The following is an 18489-nucleotide window of genomic DNA, read 5'->3' as shown; positions in this document are numbered from 1 at the left end:
GAAGAGTTTTATTTCTTTGCTTTAACCTCAGGAAAAGAAAAAAAAAGACACTTTACTGAACTTTAAAATAAAATAAAAGAAGGCAATGTTTCCAACATTTTATGAAGAGAATGCTTTCCAGAGTATTAGGGATATAGGATGTGGCAATACAGCTACCATAACAGAATATAAACCCCTAGGAAGACTTTAATAATGTTATTTCAAAATCTAGTTACCGGAACCTCAAACTTTGAAAAGCAGTATTTACTGTCCCTAAATAAAACTCATGTATTAGGCAGTATCCAAATACTATTAAAAAGCTGCCTTTTTGTTTCAGTTACTCAAGTTCCATTTCTGAATGTTATTTATTGACCAGCTTGTGACAGAAGAGTTAAAATACAGTTATGAGAAAACTTTCAATTTTTTTAATATAGTTAAAAACATGTACAATAACTGATATAAGCAAATGTCTATTTGCATATATATATGCTACTTCACTAATATAATATTGATTATACAGTGCATATGAACAAAATTATAGCTATAAGCCATTCTTTCAGGGCTAGAGACCAGCTTTACAGGTCATTAGCTGATAGATTTGCCTTCCAAATTCTAAATGCCAAAGGCCAGTCTAATCAAGTTGAAATGTCTCTATAGAGCCCTAAGATTTGGTTACCTAAGCCAGGCACACATCACAGCAGTGTGCCTGCTTGCAGCAAATCCCTCTCCCATCTCATCCTGCTTTGCACCACCTCACAGAGAGATCTTGGAAGTCCTTGATTAGCTAAAGTTAATGCCAAGTCTTTAATTAGACATAATCCAAGCCTTCAAAGGGCAATGTCAGTCAACCAGTGTCCTTGGCCTGCCAGCAGCAGAGTGTGTTCCCCAGATGCCCAGACCAGGCTGTCAGAGTGAGTCCCTTCCAGCCCTGTCAGTAATCAGGTGAACAGCACAGACGCTGGATTCCCCTGATGCAAATGTGTTATGCTTAAATATGTAGCATTATTTTAGGATCAAGACACTAAGAATCAGCTTTATACAGTTTCCTGCGTGGCCAAATATCCCTGGCTTATGACACTGGGCAGGAGTACCAGTCAAAAACAAGAGATTTACTCTCCTATTCTTATTTGTTACCTGAGCAGCAGCAGAAGTCAATGTATAAGATCACTCACAGAGTTGCAATGACTCAATCAATAATGTTGGAAAACAAACCACAGAACATAAATGCCAACTAGAAACAAACACAAACACTGACACCATGAGTGAACAGAGATTCGTCCAGCACAAGCCCAAACAAGTCTGAAAATGGCTTTACTTTGTTTCTACACCTCTGCCTGCTGGGGCACATTTATCACTGAAAGCAACTTCTCCTGAAGAATTGCTCATTTAATTTGCAGTCACTGCCTGCAGCATCTTCCTTCCCCTCCTACACCACACCAGAGTTATTCTGGGAGTTTGGTATCACTGGAACACTGCAATTACTAGCTATGCCCAAATACTACAGTCATATCACCTATATAATGCATAATGAAAGGCAGAGAAAAGTTAAAATAGCTCTTAATAATTATTATGGCATAGTGATTCCCCAACAGAGATCTAGGCCTTTCTTTCATGCCAACATTTAACAATTTCAGCAGGAATAGTCCCTACAGAAAAAAAAACAAACAAAAAGCTACTAGACAAAGTTTATTTTAATGTCATAACTACCCAATTTTTAAAAGACATACAGATAAAGCTACCCAGATAAAGTTAATCTAAAAATGATTGTATCAAACAGAACTGCATCTGCCCCGAAGGGGACAGCTTTAGGGTATCAGCTTTTACATCAGCATAGTTGCAGCAGCACACAAGTCAAGTAAAAACCCAGATCCAAGGACAAAGTCAGGAAACAGGCTCCCATGAAGGAATGGGCAGAAACAGAACCTGCAGTCATGCCACTGATGCCAATCTGTTTGCTGTGTTCGGGAGTTTCTGAGGGATATTTGTTTGTAGATAATTCAGTATCTCCAAATAGTGGAGTCTGGTGGATATTTATATAATATCCTGCTTACAGAGATCTATATTTCCCTTTTCCTCACATACACACTCTCTTCTGAAACAGGTGTTTTAAAGTTTTTACACAGAATAAATGTAACAGATATTAAATAACAATGAATAAAAGTTTCTCAGTGTACATGAGATGAATATTAGCGGGTCATATGGATGCAAAAATCATAACAAATTTGACAACTTTTAGTCTGTTCAGAATGCATAGAGGATATAGCATCAGATATTTCAAAATAGACACTATTTGCAATTGTGTTACTTTCCCACAGAGAGGAGCAGGGAATAATCATAGGACCATTTAAGTTGGAAAAGACAACTTGAAGAGAGAGTTCAACCATTAATCAACTAAACCTAGCTATCCTTCTTATTGCTGATATGGAATTATTGTATTTATTGCTTCTACAGCAAATAACTATTTCACCTACTATTTCAAAAGCTTCAAAGCTTTTGCACTGAAAGAACAGTATCAAAGTAGACAATCTTTCTTTCTAAATGCACAGTTTGGGGCTGCAAATACTGTGAACCTTTATCTTGTATCACAAATACATGATCTTTCAATAAGCTTGCTTGACTTACTGAGCAATCTTAATCAGGATGTGTAGCTCTGAACAGAGGGGGAGGCTTGAGCTGATATAACACCTCCCAAAACAAAGTTCTCTTACGTACTATAGCAATATATAGTTCTCATATAGTAATTACTTACACTAAGTATAAAAAGTCAAAATCAGGTACACATTTATATTGACTCTACAAAATAATATCACTTCTAGATTCAAGCTTGTTCTAAAGCAACAGGACTCTTATCTGAACAAAATATCTTTTTAAAAACTTCTACATGAATGTCTTTTCCCAAATAAGCAGCATTTCATAAATGACATTCACAAAAGCTATTGGGCAGATTTTCAGCTTGGTAGAGCAGCACAGCATTAGAGAATTCAATAGACCTTTAGCCATTCCAACCAATTAAGAAACTATAATCAGCATTTCAAAATATATGCACAGGTACCTCAGGCACATCTCCCACCTAAAGGAACCAGGGCTCTTTTTTTTTTTTAAACAGGTAATATGTTACACTGCAAAATATTCTCTCTCTCTCTCTCTATATATATGTATGTATACAGGTATGTATGTATAATCTCTTCACACACACACAGGCCACTACAATTCCAAAAATTCAAAATGATATCTTACCAAGACTGAACTCCAGCTTTGGCTCATTTGCAATTCTCTGAATACCTTTAAAGATTAAGGAAAAAAGAAATTAGAAATAATTTGATTTCCGTGTCTTGCCTTTTAAGACACAGTAAAGCTTTCACATGCCTCCAATTACCTGCCATTGCCACTGAAGTAACATTTTATGTTACAAACGTACAGTGAAAGAGAACTTTGCATGAAATACTTGCCTGGAAAAAAAAAGACTACTTTTGAAGACTTTTCTTTCTAACAGAAACTTTCTGTTGCTGGGAAGAGAAACTAATAAAAAAAACCCCAGCCTTTCATGGATGGATACTTGTAAGATCTTCAATCACAATAACTAAGTATATACTGTTGGGAAATATTAAATCTAACAACTAATTTTTAAGTAGGTATGTCATCACATTAAAAAACAAAACCCATGTTGTGTGAAAGTACGTAAATCAGGTTATCATACTAAAATATAACCACTTTATTGACCTACAAACAAACTGTAAAGTAACAAAACCAACTTCTCTTTGTTAGAAAATAAGCACACTAATTCATTTCCTAATATACCAAGAACAAGAAGACCATTCTAATCCATTGTGGAATTATGTTCTGTTGCATCTTTTACTGCAAAGGACAATATTTTCTTCTTGTGCTAGAATAAAGGAGTGAACAACAGAGCTGCAGCAAGAGAAGAGGGAGGGAAGGAAGGGTAAATAACACTGAGTTGTTCACCTGCTGCAGAAAGTAATTGGACCACAACTACAGTTTCAATGAAGCTTGTAGAAATTAAACTGTCTCTTGTTGACATTTATGTATTGTCTCCAGTGAGCAGTATTAAGTATTTGTCAGTATTGAAGAAATTGGTCAGATGGGAAGGACCAAATTGATAGGTGAACTGGAACAAGATTTTTATTCAAAAAAACCCCCCACACAACCATAAAAACAAACCACAAAGAAATAAACCCCCAAACTTATAAATGCGTTTGCTCCATGTAAACTTGATGTTTCTGAATAAGAGTAGCTTCACACTGTTCTCATTACTGTAGCTAATCATTCACATCTGTGCCAGAAAAATCACAGCTGCAGAACTTAGGTCAGAAAACAATAACAAATAAGATTTTTATTTTTTTTCAAATGGAGTTATAGCAAATTTCTGAGTTGAATTCTCCCCTAGCATATTAGCCTGAAACAGCTTTAGGAATATGCTGGATACAGAGTTGATTAAGTGACTGGGAAACTGAAATACAGTCTCTAGACCCCTGTGCACTAAATACAACTCAACATATGGCTACTTGCATTCAAATCCCCTGAGTGCTTTTATATCACAAAGAACAAATCTATGATACTAATTTAAGTATCACTAAAACTTTATACATTTATCAAAGTTATCAAACTACATTTTAAACAGTAGTCCATATGTTCATGTAGGACATAAGAGGAAAAAAATATTTCTAAGTCTTATGAAGAAAACAGGTTAGGGAGGAAAAGCCAGAAACATAGTAACCACACATTCATTCCCCCGAAGGTTATCTGCATAACCCAAAATATATCTGGTAAAAGCATTTAAAGACAATTCTCATCAGTTTACTTCCTCTACAACTGCACTTTGACAAGCAAGAAGTTAAACAGCACTACATACCCTGCTTGTGACAATCTGTGCCACTACAGTGACTGGGTCGTTTTTGTTGTACCACTCAACACAATGAGCACACGCACTTACTCGTAAACTGGGGCTCTCCTAGGCTGTCTACTTGGGATGGAGGGAGAAACTGCCGTGCTTCATCTGATGATCTCTCCTCTTTGATTTCCATGATCAACCTCCGGAGCTGTTTAATTTTATCCCGCAAACCTTCCGAGTTTGCCTCTCCCAGTGCCACAGCCCAAGACTCGCAATCCGGCTTCGATGCAGCTTCGAGGTAAAGATCTGGCTCTCCACTCTGAAACTCTGCACTCAGAAAACATAAACACAGTTTTTAGGATTCAAAGGGGGATCATGAAAATATTGATGTCACACACAACTGAAACCACCACACATACATTTCTTTCCACAGTCACAGAACAACACACCTCCATCCACCTCTTGAGTCAAACTCCAGCTCCTTCAGACTTGGTGCAGTACTAAACCTATCCACAGAGTGGTTCCAAAAGCAATTAATTCCAAAAGCTAAACAGGGTGGCAGAATCAAACCAAAATGGGAAATCCTTTTTCAGCACAGCAGTCTAGCAGGCAGTCTCAGAGCTGCTAACTTGAAAAAGAATTTGATTTAGCAGGGGCAGCAGACACAGTTCTGACAGAGAGTGAGATTCACCAGAATGAATGTGTCCACCATTTCTTCTATTAGAGATTTTCATTATGCTCAGCCTCTCACTCATCCTTGCCAGAATACAGATCACCAACACATGCAGATAATTTAGCACGACATAACTCCTCTGTGAAGACTCAACAGGTTGTATGTGGGAGCTTCTGACCTCCTTACTATCCACGTGTCATTTACCATTCTGCCTGAAGTCTAATTGTTGAATAATCAAATTTTCTAAGAACAAAAGAAGAAAAGGGGGGGAGAGGGGGAAAGCTGAAGCTCCCAAGGAATCCAGGTAAGTAGCAAGGGTCGGTCATTTGATTAAGATTAGCACAGGAAGAAAAAACACCTCTTAGCCATTTAAAATTCTGTGGTATAGCAGGCTTCACAGAATCACAAATTCAGTGTGACATTTACTGCAACACACACCAAGAAGAGCAAACTGGAAAAGAAAGAAAAATCAATGCTTCTTTAAAAGAAGTTACCAGCTAATTTAGAAACATAAAACTCTATAAAACACCTGTGCTATTGTATTAATAAGGATTGAAGTATTTGGTTGGACACCAAAAGCATTCTGACCTAAATAAGCTATATATCGTATTACTGGGTGAAAAAGAACACTTAAATGTTTTCATACTTAGTTCAAAAATGCAAACAACATAGAAGAGTTCTTTTCAATACAATGTGAACCTAAATTCCATTTACTAACTTGTGTATCTTACCTTGGGCACTTGCACACATGTTATTCTAGACCTGTTTGCACTTCATAAACTGAGCATCTGCCAGTTACAATTAACTCTGCTTTTATTGTTATGGAGGGAACAAAAGATGAAAACTCAAGTTTGGAAGCCTCTTAAAACACAAATTCCCATGGAGGTGGGACAAGTTGGTTTTTTTCTGGGCTGGATCTAAGGAAATGTAACTGTGGTTCCAGATGCTGTTAAGAACGCTGGATAACATTTCATATAGCAGTTGGACTATAGATTTCATGAAGAAAAACAGGAAAGAAGAGCAGAAAGTGGGGGAACATCTTTCTGGCTCCAGGGGCAATTAAAAAAGCTAAGAGGGATTCAAACTCTTGCCTCTAGCCCTGGCTCAGTCAGAAAAATAAGGTATTCAATTCTTGAGAGAAGAATATTCAAAATGTGAGAGAGATGTAAATGTTCATCAGATCCTTGTTTACACAAAGAAGTCCATACTTGAGTGACCAAACCTGAACAAGCTGAGCTTTACTGTTTGTCAAAGATACCACAGAGACATAGTGTGATCTGGTACTGCATCTGAGCCATGAGGGCAGTGACCTTCAGAAAGCTCCTAATCAGAAAAGCTGATAACTTTGCTGCTGCTCTGGTAAGATCTGCAACAGCAGAGTGGTCTACTCCCTTCTGTCACTGACATCAATGATCCAAAAGTTTTTTTTATTTCGTAGTATTTTGGAGTTACTAGTGGGAAAAAAAATGAAAGGAAAGCCATGTAATCAAACAGGATCAAGATCAAAATTAACTAGCATTCTAATTAAAAATAAACAAAAACAAAACTAACATCTGATTCTACCATTCAGCCTTTAAAGGCACAAACAATTTTAATAAAAGCAGTTTAGATATCCAAGATACCTTAGTGAAGGAAGGACTGTCAGAAAGACAAGCCCATACTCAACAATCAAAATACAAATACATCAACGTGTTCTTTTCATTTTAGCTCTTTATCTTTAAATGTAAATAGGAACAGTGATCTTGCCTTGAAATATCCTACCACTAGCTAGATAAAAAAACATCTGCTTTGGGAGGAAATCAATGTTTTGCAATTGAAATCATGCTATTTATATTTACCTCTTAGCTGTGAAAATCAGACTGCCAAGCACAAAAGGCATACTGAATCACCATTAATATGCATGCAACCAGAAATGGAGAGTGAAATGCAGTAGGAGTGGGCATAATTCACTGTATTCTGATCAAACAGGTGCCAGTTTTGAGATGTGGAAATTCATTCTAAACTATCACTTCAAAACACTACAGTCTGCTATATTTAGATCTTTGGAGTACTCTGACAGATAAGTTAAATTCTGAAAAGCACATGAAAATGCCTGAAAAATACTCATCACTGTAAATGTGAAAAGTTTTATTCTGCAGATCCAAAAGTAGGTAAATTATCTGTTTCCCATACTGTTTCAAAGCATGTAATCACAGAATGCTTTAGGTTGGAAGGGATCTAGTTCCAATGCCTTGCCATAGGCAGGGACACCTCCCACTAGACCAGGTTGCTCAGAGCCCCATTCCAACCTGGCCTTGACCACTTCCAGGGAATAGGTCAGCCACAACTTCTCTGGGTAACCTGTGCCAGTGCCTCACCACCCTCACAGTAATAATTTTCTTCCTAATATCTAATTTCAACCTGCCCTCTTTCAGTTTAAAGCCATTATCTCTTGTCCTATCAGTACATGCCCTCGTAAAAAGTCCCTCTGCACCTCTCTTGTAGATCCCCCATTAGGTACTGAACAGTTTATGTACAAAAAGTTGACATGCCAGAAGAACCACAATGTGAAAAACGCACACTGGCAAAAAAGCCTGTTGCAATAAAGGAGCACACAGGTTTATTTATATAATAAAGATCATCACCTCTTTTCTCTCTGTTTTTGGCTATTATTTTGCATCAGCTGCATACAGTAAGCCCTAACAAGCTCAGACACTTAATTCCAAGTTTCAGTAGGGAGGCAAAACTTAGCTGATATGAATCTTTCTGAAATTAATGGACCCACAAATGTAAGCAAGGCCTCAAATGAATGGTAGACATATCAGAAGAATTATATTAATAACTAACTAAACAATTATTACTACATGGTTAATTAATTATATTAAATTATTGATATTTCAGAAAATACTAGATATATTAAAATATAAAAATATAATTAATGAAAATAAATGCAGTAGTATTTCATAGATGGACAAAAGTACTTTACAATGAAGAAGTTACTGCAGAAAATACAGGTACACAACCTCCAAAAAGTTAAACACAATGGTTTTCTTTGCAAAACAAGCATTGGACTTACTAGTCCTAAACTCAAAGGAAAATCATATATCATTCTATATTTATCTCTTTTTTGTCTTGAACTGAAGCTCTGCTTAGCTGGGCAGGAGTGCTGCTTTACAGTGACATTATGGAAAGCTAATGTGGTCCAGTGGCTTTACTGCTTCAGGCACCCTCTTAAGTGGGGACACCTTGCAAGCAGGTGCTCAGCAGCCCCTTCAGCAGTTTGTCCACCTTGCTGCCCCTCCTTATTTCATTATCAGAGACTCAGCTGGAAGCAAGACCTGAAGAAGCAGTGAAAAGCAAATATGTCTGTTCACAGAACCTTTTCTGATCAGGACTCTGTTCACAAACAGTTCTTTTACTGAAATGTGATCTCAACAAGACTTTCTCCCACAGAAGTCAGCATGGAAAGTTATGGTCCCACAGGACTTCTACAGCTCAAATAAAGAACTCAAGGCCACCGCTCAAACAGTACTGCTGTCAAATAAGGGAATAGCACAAAGACAAGCTTACATCCCCAGTGGCACTGGAAAGCCTTTTCTACTCTAACTCAAGTGTCTAAAATCAAAAATGTATTTTGGTGCTAGTTCCATCATCCACAGATAATTTTTCCTTCTTCCCATTATTTCATAACAAAACCTAAATTTTCCAAGTTTTTCAATTTAACAATATCAGTTGCCCCTTTTGCTCTAAGTACTTTGACATTACAGTTGTTTTAAAAATGAAAACAAATTTCTTGTTAAAAATATCTCAGCGATGTACCTCTTAATTTTTAAAATGTACTTTACTGTAACTTTAATCACAATCTCTTAGACAGAAACTGAGGTTTCAGTGAATTCAGAAATAATGGAGTCACCAAAAAAAGTTTAGGCAGTTATTGGAGCTGACTCTTATCTTTCAAAAGACTGCAATTTAATGGAAAGGTTTTCAAAATAAAAACATAATAAAACAAAACAAATACATTTCCACAGGGTAGGGGGAAAACACTTTGGTTTTACAGCTTTTTCACTGATTAATCATCATTTTTTTCTTAAGAAGTTTTTATTGGTTTATTTTACTAAACATGCAAAAGTGACAGGAAGATTGATACTCCCTGGCTTGTTTTATTTTCCTTCATGAGAGTTGTAAGCATAACATCATGTTGAACAAAGCAAAAAAAGAAGTTACTGGGATAATTTAAATTAAAAAAACATACAAAGTCCATGGTCAATGTCCAGGATGACAGCCTGGACTTTTCTAGAAGTGCACTACTTTTCCTCTTATGCCAATATACAAAGTAATAGAGTTCAAAAAGGTTAAAGGTTGTCTGTCTCTTTTCACACACACCAGCAAAAAAGAAATTCTCACTTGCTAGCTCAGCAGAGGAAAATGGTTAAGAATATCAGTGAGTCACTGGCACTCTAAAATATAAAGCACCATCAGAGCTAACCACCATATGCTGTAACAAAAGTAGAATGGAAGCTTTGATACGTAAATTATATCCGCAGGATATTTCTAATACAGACATCAGAGGCTTTTAATTCACAAAGCCGTCTGAATTCTATATGCTGATGCATTTCATGTTCAAATTAGTGGTGATGAAATCATCCCATGGTTACTCATGATGCTATGTTAATCTTCCTTTGGAAGTTAAATTTTCAATCAAAGATAAAGAATTTAATTAAAATTTTTATCTTCAGTGATTTTTTTTTTTTTTTTAATTTTGCAATGCTGGAATGAACTTATATAAGATACCATTATAATCTCCATTTAATAATAATAATAATAATGGCCAGTCTTCGCGAACGAAGATTTTGGGAAAGGTCTTTTACCTTTCCAGCCTGCGCAATGGATTTTTTAGGTGAGACACAGCCTGCGCTGAACTAATCTCCATTTAAGTCCCCACAGAACCTCACCAAGAGTCTGAATATTTGAAATTAATGCAGCATGGTACCCTAGGTTGACTACTGCAGTACAATACTTTGTTTCTTTTAATACCTGTTGGCTTTCACACATGCCACATTGCTTCTCCCCTTTCATTAAATACCTCACCTATGCTGGAAGCAATGCAAACCACACAAATATTTGAATAGCACAGTGATATCTCGGGACCCCTGAACAGAAACACCGTAGCATTCACCAAAAACACCAAGTGTGGCCTTTGCAAAGCAGGGGACTGCTTTTCCTGAAATAGCTAGATCATATCTCTGGCTGGACCATCAGTTTGCCTTAAAAAAGGCAGGATTCAGAGATCTTGATTCTCTGCGTACATCGGCAAGGGTAACCTTTGCATATGCCTCAGTTATTCCATCCCTAAAACAGGGAGTGATTCCTGCCTGCCTTTGCAAGCCACTGCTATTGAGAGAAAAAGCTCCAGGTTAAGTGGCTTGCATACTGCAAATGGCTAAAGGCAATGCTTGCTGTCTTAAGGACAATCCCACATACAGGTCTTTCCCCCCGCCCCGGATTTACTGCAATGTATTTTAGATGACTGTGACCTTGTATCGAAAGCTCTGTCTTCCTCCTCTGTTCCTTGCCTCCCTCCCCTCATTCCTCACCAGCCCTCCCTGGATGTTACAGCTCTTACCTCCCTAGCTCTCACCGAGGGACCACACAGTACTGCAATTAATGCCATCTTTCAGGAATCTCTTTTCCTGAAAGACAGAAGGGATTTACAAATCAAGAGAAGGCAGCCCTTGCATGGTGTCTCTCACATCTGCTTTCGTTTCACTGTGCCTGTGTCCCTTGGATACATTCCCAGTTTTTGTTGTCCAGTGCCACATGGAGGAAAGGGAGGCAGAGTTCTTTGGTCTCACCCACATGAGGCTCTCTACAACACAGTGGTCAACCTCAGACTGCTCTTGGGAGCAGCTCAAACATCCAGCCATGCAGCTTCTACTCCCTGTTCCAGGGAAATATAACAGTGACCAAAAAACTACCAACATTCTGTTCCTGATTGCCTATCTTATTTGCTCTTTGCCCTTCTGCTCAAACATTGACTCCTCTGGAAGTGGGCAAAACACACTTAGATGCCTGATGCAAACTAACCAGGGTGTGTTGGCCTTGGCCAGCTCCAGCCACCTGCCCCACTGCTCACTTGTTCTCCCTCTTCAACAGGGCTGAGGGAGAAAAGAAGAGGCAGCTCATGGGTTGAGATAAAGAGAGGGAGATCACTTACCCATTTCCATCATGGGCAAAACAGACTCATCTTCTGGGAAAAATAATTTATTGCAAATTAAAAGAGGAAAACAAATACTTTTTCACTCCTCCACTCCTCCCTTTTACCCAGGCCCAACTTCACCCCCAACTCCTCTGCCTTCCCCATACCCTAAGCAGTATGGAGGTTTGAAGGCTAGGGGGATATGGTCAGAGCTCCTCTCGGCTCTTTCTTCCTCCTCACACTTTACCCCCGGCTGCAGCGCGGTCTCTCCACAGGCAGCAGGAAAGTACCCGCTCCACTGGGATCTCTCCAGGAGAACCTTTGCTGGGGTGCCTGGAGCACCTCTTCCCCACCTCCTGGTTTCAGGAGTGAATCACACCCATGTGAACTACCTCGTTCAATCAGATCCACCTCACACTAGTGTCTGTCCTGTCCTGCTAATGGTGACCCGTTCACATTACAAGGGCATTTAAGCCATCAGCCACATATGGACTGAGAGTTCACCTAACAAATCCTTCTGTTTCCTTCCAAGGTCCACTAGGAAACCTTCTGAGCTAGGCTGCTTTTTTGGGAGCACTACACTTGAAGCACTGACAGGATTATCTGCTCTGACTGCCTGACCTCTTCTGCCTTCCCCTTATGTTTCAGAGCCCACAGTGCCCCAAGGTGATCTTCAGCTCCACAGTACGTTCTATGAAAATGTCCTTATTTTTCCCTCCATGTTTACTCCACTGCCCTTTATTACTTTCTCCTCCTTGATATCCCAGCCACACCACAAGGTAATCTCACAGATCAACTCTGTCTCTTTTCCTGGAGCTTCTGCTGTGCTCTGGCAGAGCTCTCCTCCATCAGTTCCCCAAGGAATTTGACATTGTGAGCAGGTACGTCCTCCTATTCTGCTTCCACCTGAATCCTTTGAAGTCTCAGATACACATTCTATAGCTGGTTTTGGTTCCCAATAGCCCATGAATCTATTCTTCTGACAATGCAGCGAGCTTTTCACGGTCAAGGTCCCCACTGAGAAAGATCTCTTCCCCATTCCTGAGTTTTGATTTTCTCCCCCATTTTGTCTTCTGAATTTCATTCTACCCTACAGTACATGGATTATTATTTCACTTCTTTTGGTATTTTATCTTCATTCAGTACACAGTATATCATCTTCATTTGTCTTCAGTTTTGTTCTAATACCTCCTAATAGTCTGGCTTTCTTTTCCCATCTAACAAATCATCAGCCAGGTCGTTGTCCTTGTTCTCCAGCACAGGAAAATTGCCAAGTTTGAAATACATTTCTCCCCTACCTGTCTGTCTCTATCTCTGTTAGGTCGTGCCCCAGGCATTCATTGTTGTTGGCTCCGCTTACCTGAAGTTTTCTGTACTGTTTTTTCTTCTTTAATATGTTTTTTAGAGGCTGGTTAGAATGCTACCCTTACCTCTGGTGACTACTGACACACTACTGACCTTCAAAAACCTTGTTTTGGGAAGTCTGTGTCTCAGCTAGCAATTTCTGTTCCTAACTATGCAAGCATATTTCTTCCTGCACACATATTCACAGTCTCTTTTTTCTCCACAGGCAGCCTGAAGTGCTTACTCAGTATTCATTGTTGTCTACTTGCACAGCTTTTGGGCTTAAAATCTGCCAGTCTCGCTGCCACAGAAACCATCCTGTTTGCAGGCTTCAAAGCTAATTGAAAGAGTCCTGTCAGCAATTACAGCTGTATTCTGGGTTCAGTTCAGTAGCATTATGTCCAAGCACTGTAAAAGAAATGCCACAAGGGAACTGACACAACTGTATTTATACTCATAAAATTGATTATTCTATGAATGAATTGGACTCATTGAGGGCACAATTAGAAAAGTCTCAATTTGAGAGTCAATGGTAAACATTTGGCTCTTATAGTCAGGCAAAGCAACGCTTCCAAATCCAGAAAGCAGTCCTGTTTGATGCAGTGCCTCAACAGCAGGCACAAAACATATGATTTCATTCCCTACAGAAGATGCAGGATCTGAGCCATTCCCCGGAATACTATCCAGAAAAGGATAAAATCCACAATGAATACATTTTAAGTTCTGCCTTCTCAAATGAGACCAACCACTAAGAATCATAGCCAGGTGAGTCAAAAATGAGGATAATTAATGCAATGTTTCCCTTGAAGTGGGCTGGAGATTTTGGTGAGCATAAAAACAGCTGATAGGAACCTCTATTAAGCATAAAGGTGGTCATCAAGCCCACAAAGCCAGCATAACTTTTTTTACCTCTGGTCTTAGACCATCACAGCTAACAGTAAATGGCAAATTGATCTAAGGACTTGAAAACTCTGCATGGTATCTGCAAGAATCCACGTCAAAAAATTTCTAACACAATCGCTATTTGAGATGTTCCTGCAGAGAAAACTCTAAGTCAGCATTTTCTCCAAATAAATTCTTTCCCCTAAAGCAAGGATTCTGGCTTCTATGAAATAGCTATTTTTATTACTGTTTTAAATAATTTTAAAAATGAAGAGTTCATAAAAAGTGAGAAAAACAGGAAACTTCTCATTTAATAGGGAGTTTAGCAATGATTAATCATTGAAGAATGAGATGAATTGGCTATGCATCAGCATAAACATAAGCCCTATATTGTACAAATTACGTAACAAAACAGAACCTCAAACTTCTATTTATTGTCAGAGGAAGAAGATAACATATGACTTTCACTTGATTTTAGAAAAACAATAGCTTTTAGGAATTTCTGTTTAGACATGAATTCAGAGACCACCAGTATTTAGATGTATGCATCGAACAGACAACAGGATACACTTTAGCTAAGTTTTTAGCAAACTTTCAATGCCGGGGTGGTTGGGGGAGTTTATTGTAATTTTTGTTGTCAGAAATAAAAGATTCACGCTGAACACATTGAGCTATGCCTTACTTACTGAGAACTATTGAAACATCTGCTTTACTCCTGAACTCCACAACCCAGCAGCGCTCCAGGATTACCACTTCAGAGGCATCAGAGCTCTGTGAGACAAAGATGACAAAACATTAGGATTTGGAACCTGACTGGGAAGTCCTTCTGTTTGGCTGTTCACAGCTGATGCAACACGTAGATACAAAGACAACAAAGCATAATAGTCACCAGGCAGACGGATACAGGCATTCTTTAATTACTAATCTGTGCCATCCTACTTCAGCTAGATGAGTTAGAAAAGGAATAAATTGTTAGTAAAGACCATGCAGAAAAGATTAAAAAGTAACTCAGTAGTTTTGTAGTTTTTTTCATACTTCAAGTACTCAAAAGTTTAGATGCCACTTCATTCCTAAGCAAGTCAGGCAAGCCCAACTCATTCAAACTTTCATATTTACTAATAAGGCTAAATCAAATGTCAGATTCTATTCAAAGAGTAGGATATTTTTCAAGTGAACAAGATAACATGTAATCTTACAGAAGGCATTTCTCTTCAATTTTTATTTGAAAGGGATTTCTTTATCTTCACTTGAAATTTCGAATATGGTCTCTGGCTATGCAATTCAAATAACATTAAGTGATATGGACCCATCGCAGAGTGCAATAGGATACAAATTACCACTATCATTTTTTGTGAGTGCTTTACAGAGAAGATGCAGACTCTTCTAGTTTAGTACGTGTGACTCATTTTTCAGAAGAGTGAAGCTATCAATCACTCCCTCAGAATTAATCTTTTTTTCCCTTAAAACTTTTATCATCCATTTTTTATCCCTAATATCAGGTAACAAATAACCCTTTAGAACATGCACCCATTCATTCCCTCCATTTCAGGTTTCCAACATGAATGTCACAGAGCTCATTCTCTACTTCCATGAGATTCTGCAGGGATTAATGTAGAATCTTATTTTAACATTCCTTCCTCAGGTGGTACTTTATTCCAAGTGATCCTAAAGATGAAAAATTTTTCATACTGTAGACCAATTTTACCAAACCCCTGAACTTTAATTTCACATACCTGACACTCAATGAATTCATAAAACAGCTGATATTTATAACACCTGCCTAATATGCACAAGTTTTCTTGTCCACCCCTTTCTCTGCATTTACATTGTGTTATTTGGCCTGCTAGAAGCAGAAGAAAACTTTTTGCCAAGAGTTTCATGTTATTTTCAAGTGGATGCGTTGACCCTGCATTTTCTCACAAAAGGACTCTTAGCTTACCTAGTAATACCATGAACAAATTAGTGAAAATTTAATACAGTAAGACTGTAAGGCTGACTAGTAACACAACATGTAACACTTGAAAGTCTAACAATGATTTCCTTGAGAAAGTCTATATTTATTCCCTCTCACCTTTTACCACACTTACTAAATGAATACTCCAAACCCAGTTATCAAAATACAAAGCAACATTCAAAGGCAACAAGACGTTAAAATAAAACAGAGGAGTGTGAAAAAGAAGCACATTATGTTATACTGAAATGTGCCAGAAGTCAAGAGAGAAGTTGTAATAGACTAAGAAAAAGCAAGGACACTTCTCTAAAAACCACCTGTAAATTGATTTCTTTGAAATATCATTCAGGCTGTGCTGGTCTAAAAGGAGTGTATTGTCATGTAGATTGAAAAAAAAAACATCCAACTGATTTTTTTATTTTTAAAGAGAGAAAAGGAGAAAGTAGTGAAACAACGCAGTAAATTTGGGGAGAAATACAAGTGCTACTTTGGGAACTTTTTAATTTATAGAATCCAGCAAGATTTAAGCATACACGGTAACTCAGAAGACTCTCAGGTGCTGTCAAGTCAGGAGTTCTTTGAGGTTCTACCAAGGAAAGCAAAATACAAGTCTTTATGAGCAACAGCTAAAGTCAGCTTGGGAAAATAAGCAATAATAGCCCAAAAACCAAACAGGAGACTAATTAGGAATAGTTCTCCACTATCAGCAATGATGCTGGTAACTATTTTAATTCTGTAGATTTTGAAGCACCAATATAACCTCCCAGATAAACCTCACTTGAAAAAGTCTATAATGCAGCCTGAAGTTCACAAAGGTTTGAGACCATTTAAGACTCATCTGTGAATACAAAAAACCTTTTACCAGCTCTCTCTCTCTCAAAAAAAAGTCAAATGATTCTTAAAACCTTTTCCACTTTCCATCCCTGCAGAAAATGGTTCTTCTGATGATATTAATGCTCCACAGATGAAACACATAAACGTGAGAAGTCCCCAGACTTAACATTTCCTCCAAAACATGCATCTGTGGTAAGTGAAAGCCTGTCACATATAAAGAAACGCAACTCCCTGTTAGCATGGCTTTTGGGCAAGTTGGGCGTTCACAAAGGCCAGGAATGAAGAAGCACAGCTTCCATATAGTTTGCTATAGCTGCCAAGACTTAAAGAGTTCACGTTTTGATCTGTATATGATAGACATAACACACACAAATTGGCAAGGGGTTAGCAAAAATAGCCTTCAAATAATTAACAAGAATTTGTGCCAGTGCAGTTTGTCTCACAATGCAGTTGATATGCAACACTATCTACAAACATGAGAGAGAGTAAGATTTCAAGCTCTCTGTGTTTTAAGACAGCAGATGCTGCAGCACAAGAGCTTCTTTTTATAGACAAGTTACACTACTCCCTGCACCAGTGGAAGCTGGAATGAAGCAATGTTGCAACTTCAATGAATCTGAGTGCTTTTCCAAGATACACAATCAAGAGCAGTGATCAGAGGACATGCATTTCCTTTTTCTGGATGTGAGATGGAACAAGAAGGGAAACAAGAAAAAGGGATGAAAGAGCATAGGGCTGCCAGAAAATAAAGCACATGTTGCTGCGAAACATTTCCTACATCCTGACACAAACCTGAAGAAAAATACCTTCAGGATTACTATTATGGCAGACTTTTCATCATTCAGATGAGCTATGTTACGCTCTGTCACACAAAAAGCTAACAAGAAATTTACTTACAAATGAAATGACAAAACTGTAATCAAGGAAACCATTATGCATATCTGATAGAGGATCAGCTTCGTTTTTCAATATCTGAAGAGATCAAAAATTTCTCCCATTTCAAGTGCATAACATGAGCCCATCTGGACTAGCTCTTGTTTTATTTTTTTTCTTGGTTTTATTTTAATAAAAGAGTAAATTCAAATGATCTGGTCTTTATGCATGGAAAATAGGATCAAAATCAGATCTGTAATACTGTGTGAAGACCTAATATATTGGGGTTTTTTTTCTTCCTGCCATTCATACTCTTGGATAATTGTTTTAAAACCTTACTAGATCAATCCAAATGCCAAACTAGACCTTGAACTATTACATCTTTCTCTAAATACTGACAAGGTCTACAGGCACTGCACCACCCCGCAGGACCCTTAAAACACTGATTTGAGGAGGCAATTCAACGATTCATATATCTGAGTTAAATATCACAATGAAATTCTCAGGAAGAGTCCCCAAATCTAGAATTAGCAGCAACCTTTTCAATTCACTTTGCCAAATGACTGGCCAAGCTTTGCTGTCAGTATGGTGGTGTAAAACTAAGGTACTACAGTAATAAGTCCATGACTGTCTGCTGAAATTCAAGAGTTTTAGAGCACTGAAGACACCCCTATTTCTGTGGAGTCCACGTCTAAAGCTGAAGAGACGGTCCCATGTATGAATAGGTGTCTGCTAACTGCATATTCACTCCTACATAACTGTACACAGCTCACTTTGATGTAAAGGAAGTTTAATTGTACCAAACTGACATCCATCATTCAAGCATGTAGATCCAGATGCACAAACTGGAATTTGTGACTATCTTATCGCAGACTCCGGCCTGCAATGTTTCTTTGGACTGGGGAGAAAAAAAAAAAGGAAAAAAAAAA

At 38.1% G+C, this 18489-nt stretch overlaps 1 protein-coding gene across 5 annotated transcripts in view; it reads right to left on the bottom strand.

The window, feature by feature from the left end:
• The window catches only part of INPP4B (inositol polyphosphate-4-phosphatase type II B), a 312873-nt gene that overhangs the window by 194564 nt on the left and 99820 nt on the right, over positions 1–18489 (bottom strand). For 3 of the 5 annotated variants that reach the window (XM_027698885.1, XM_027698882.1, XM_027698884.1), the window contains exons 3-5: positions 14589–14673; positions 4931–5155; positions 3217–3261 (exon numbers count right to left, since the gene is read on the bottom strand). In XM_027698885.1, the coding sequence (XP_027554686.1) occupies positions 3217–3261; positions 4931–5155; positions 14589–14673 (355 nt within the window). Of the gene's footprint in view, positions 1–3216; positions 3262–3355; positions 3405–4930; positions 5156–14588; positions 14674–18489 lie in introns of those variants that run through there. The other 2 variants (XM_027698886.1, XM_027698887.1) reach the window with 2 other exon arrangements.

The sequence above is a fragment of the Neopelma chrysocephalum genome, unplaced genomic scaffold (genome assembly GCF_003984885.1).
Source record: "Neopelma chrysocephalum unplaced genomic scaffold, ASM398488v2 Primary Assembly neopelma1_133, whole genome shotgun sequence".
NCBI classification, from domain to species: domain Eukaryota; kingdom Metazoa; phylum Chordata; class Aves; order Passeriformes; family Pipridae; genus Neopelma; species Neopelma chrysocephalum.
The sequence above is the reverse complement of the archived record's forward strand: the minus strand, read 5'-3'. Positions and strand labels throughout refer to the sequence as shown.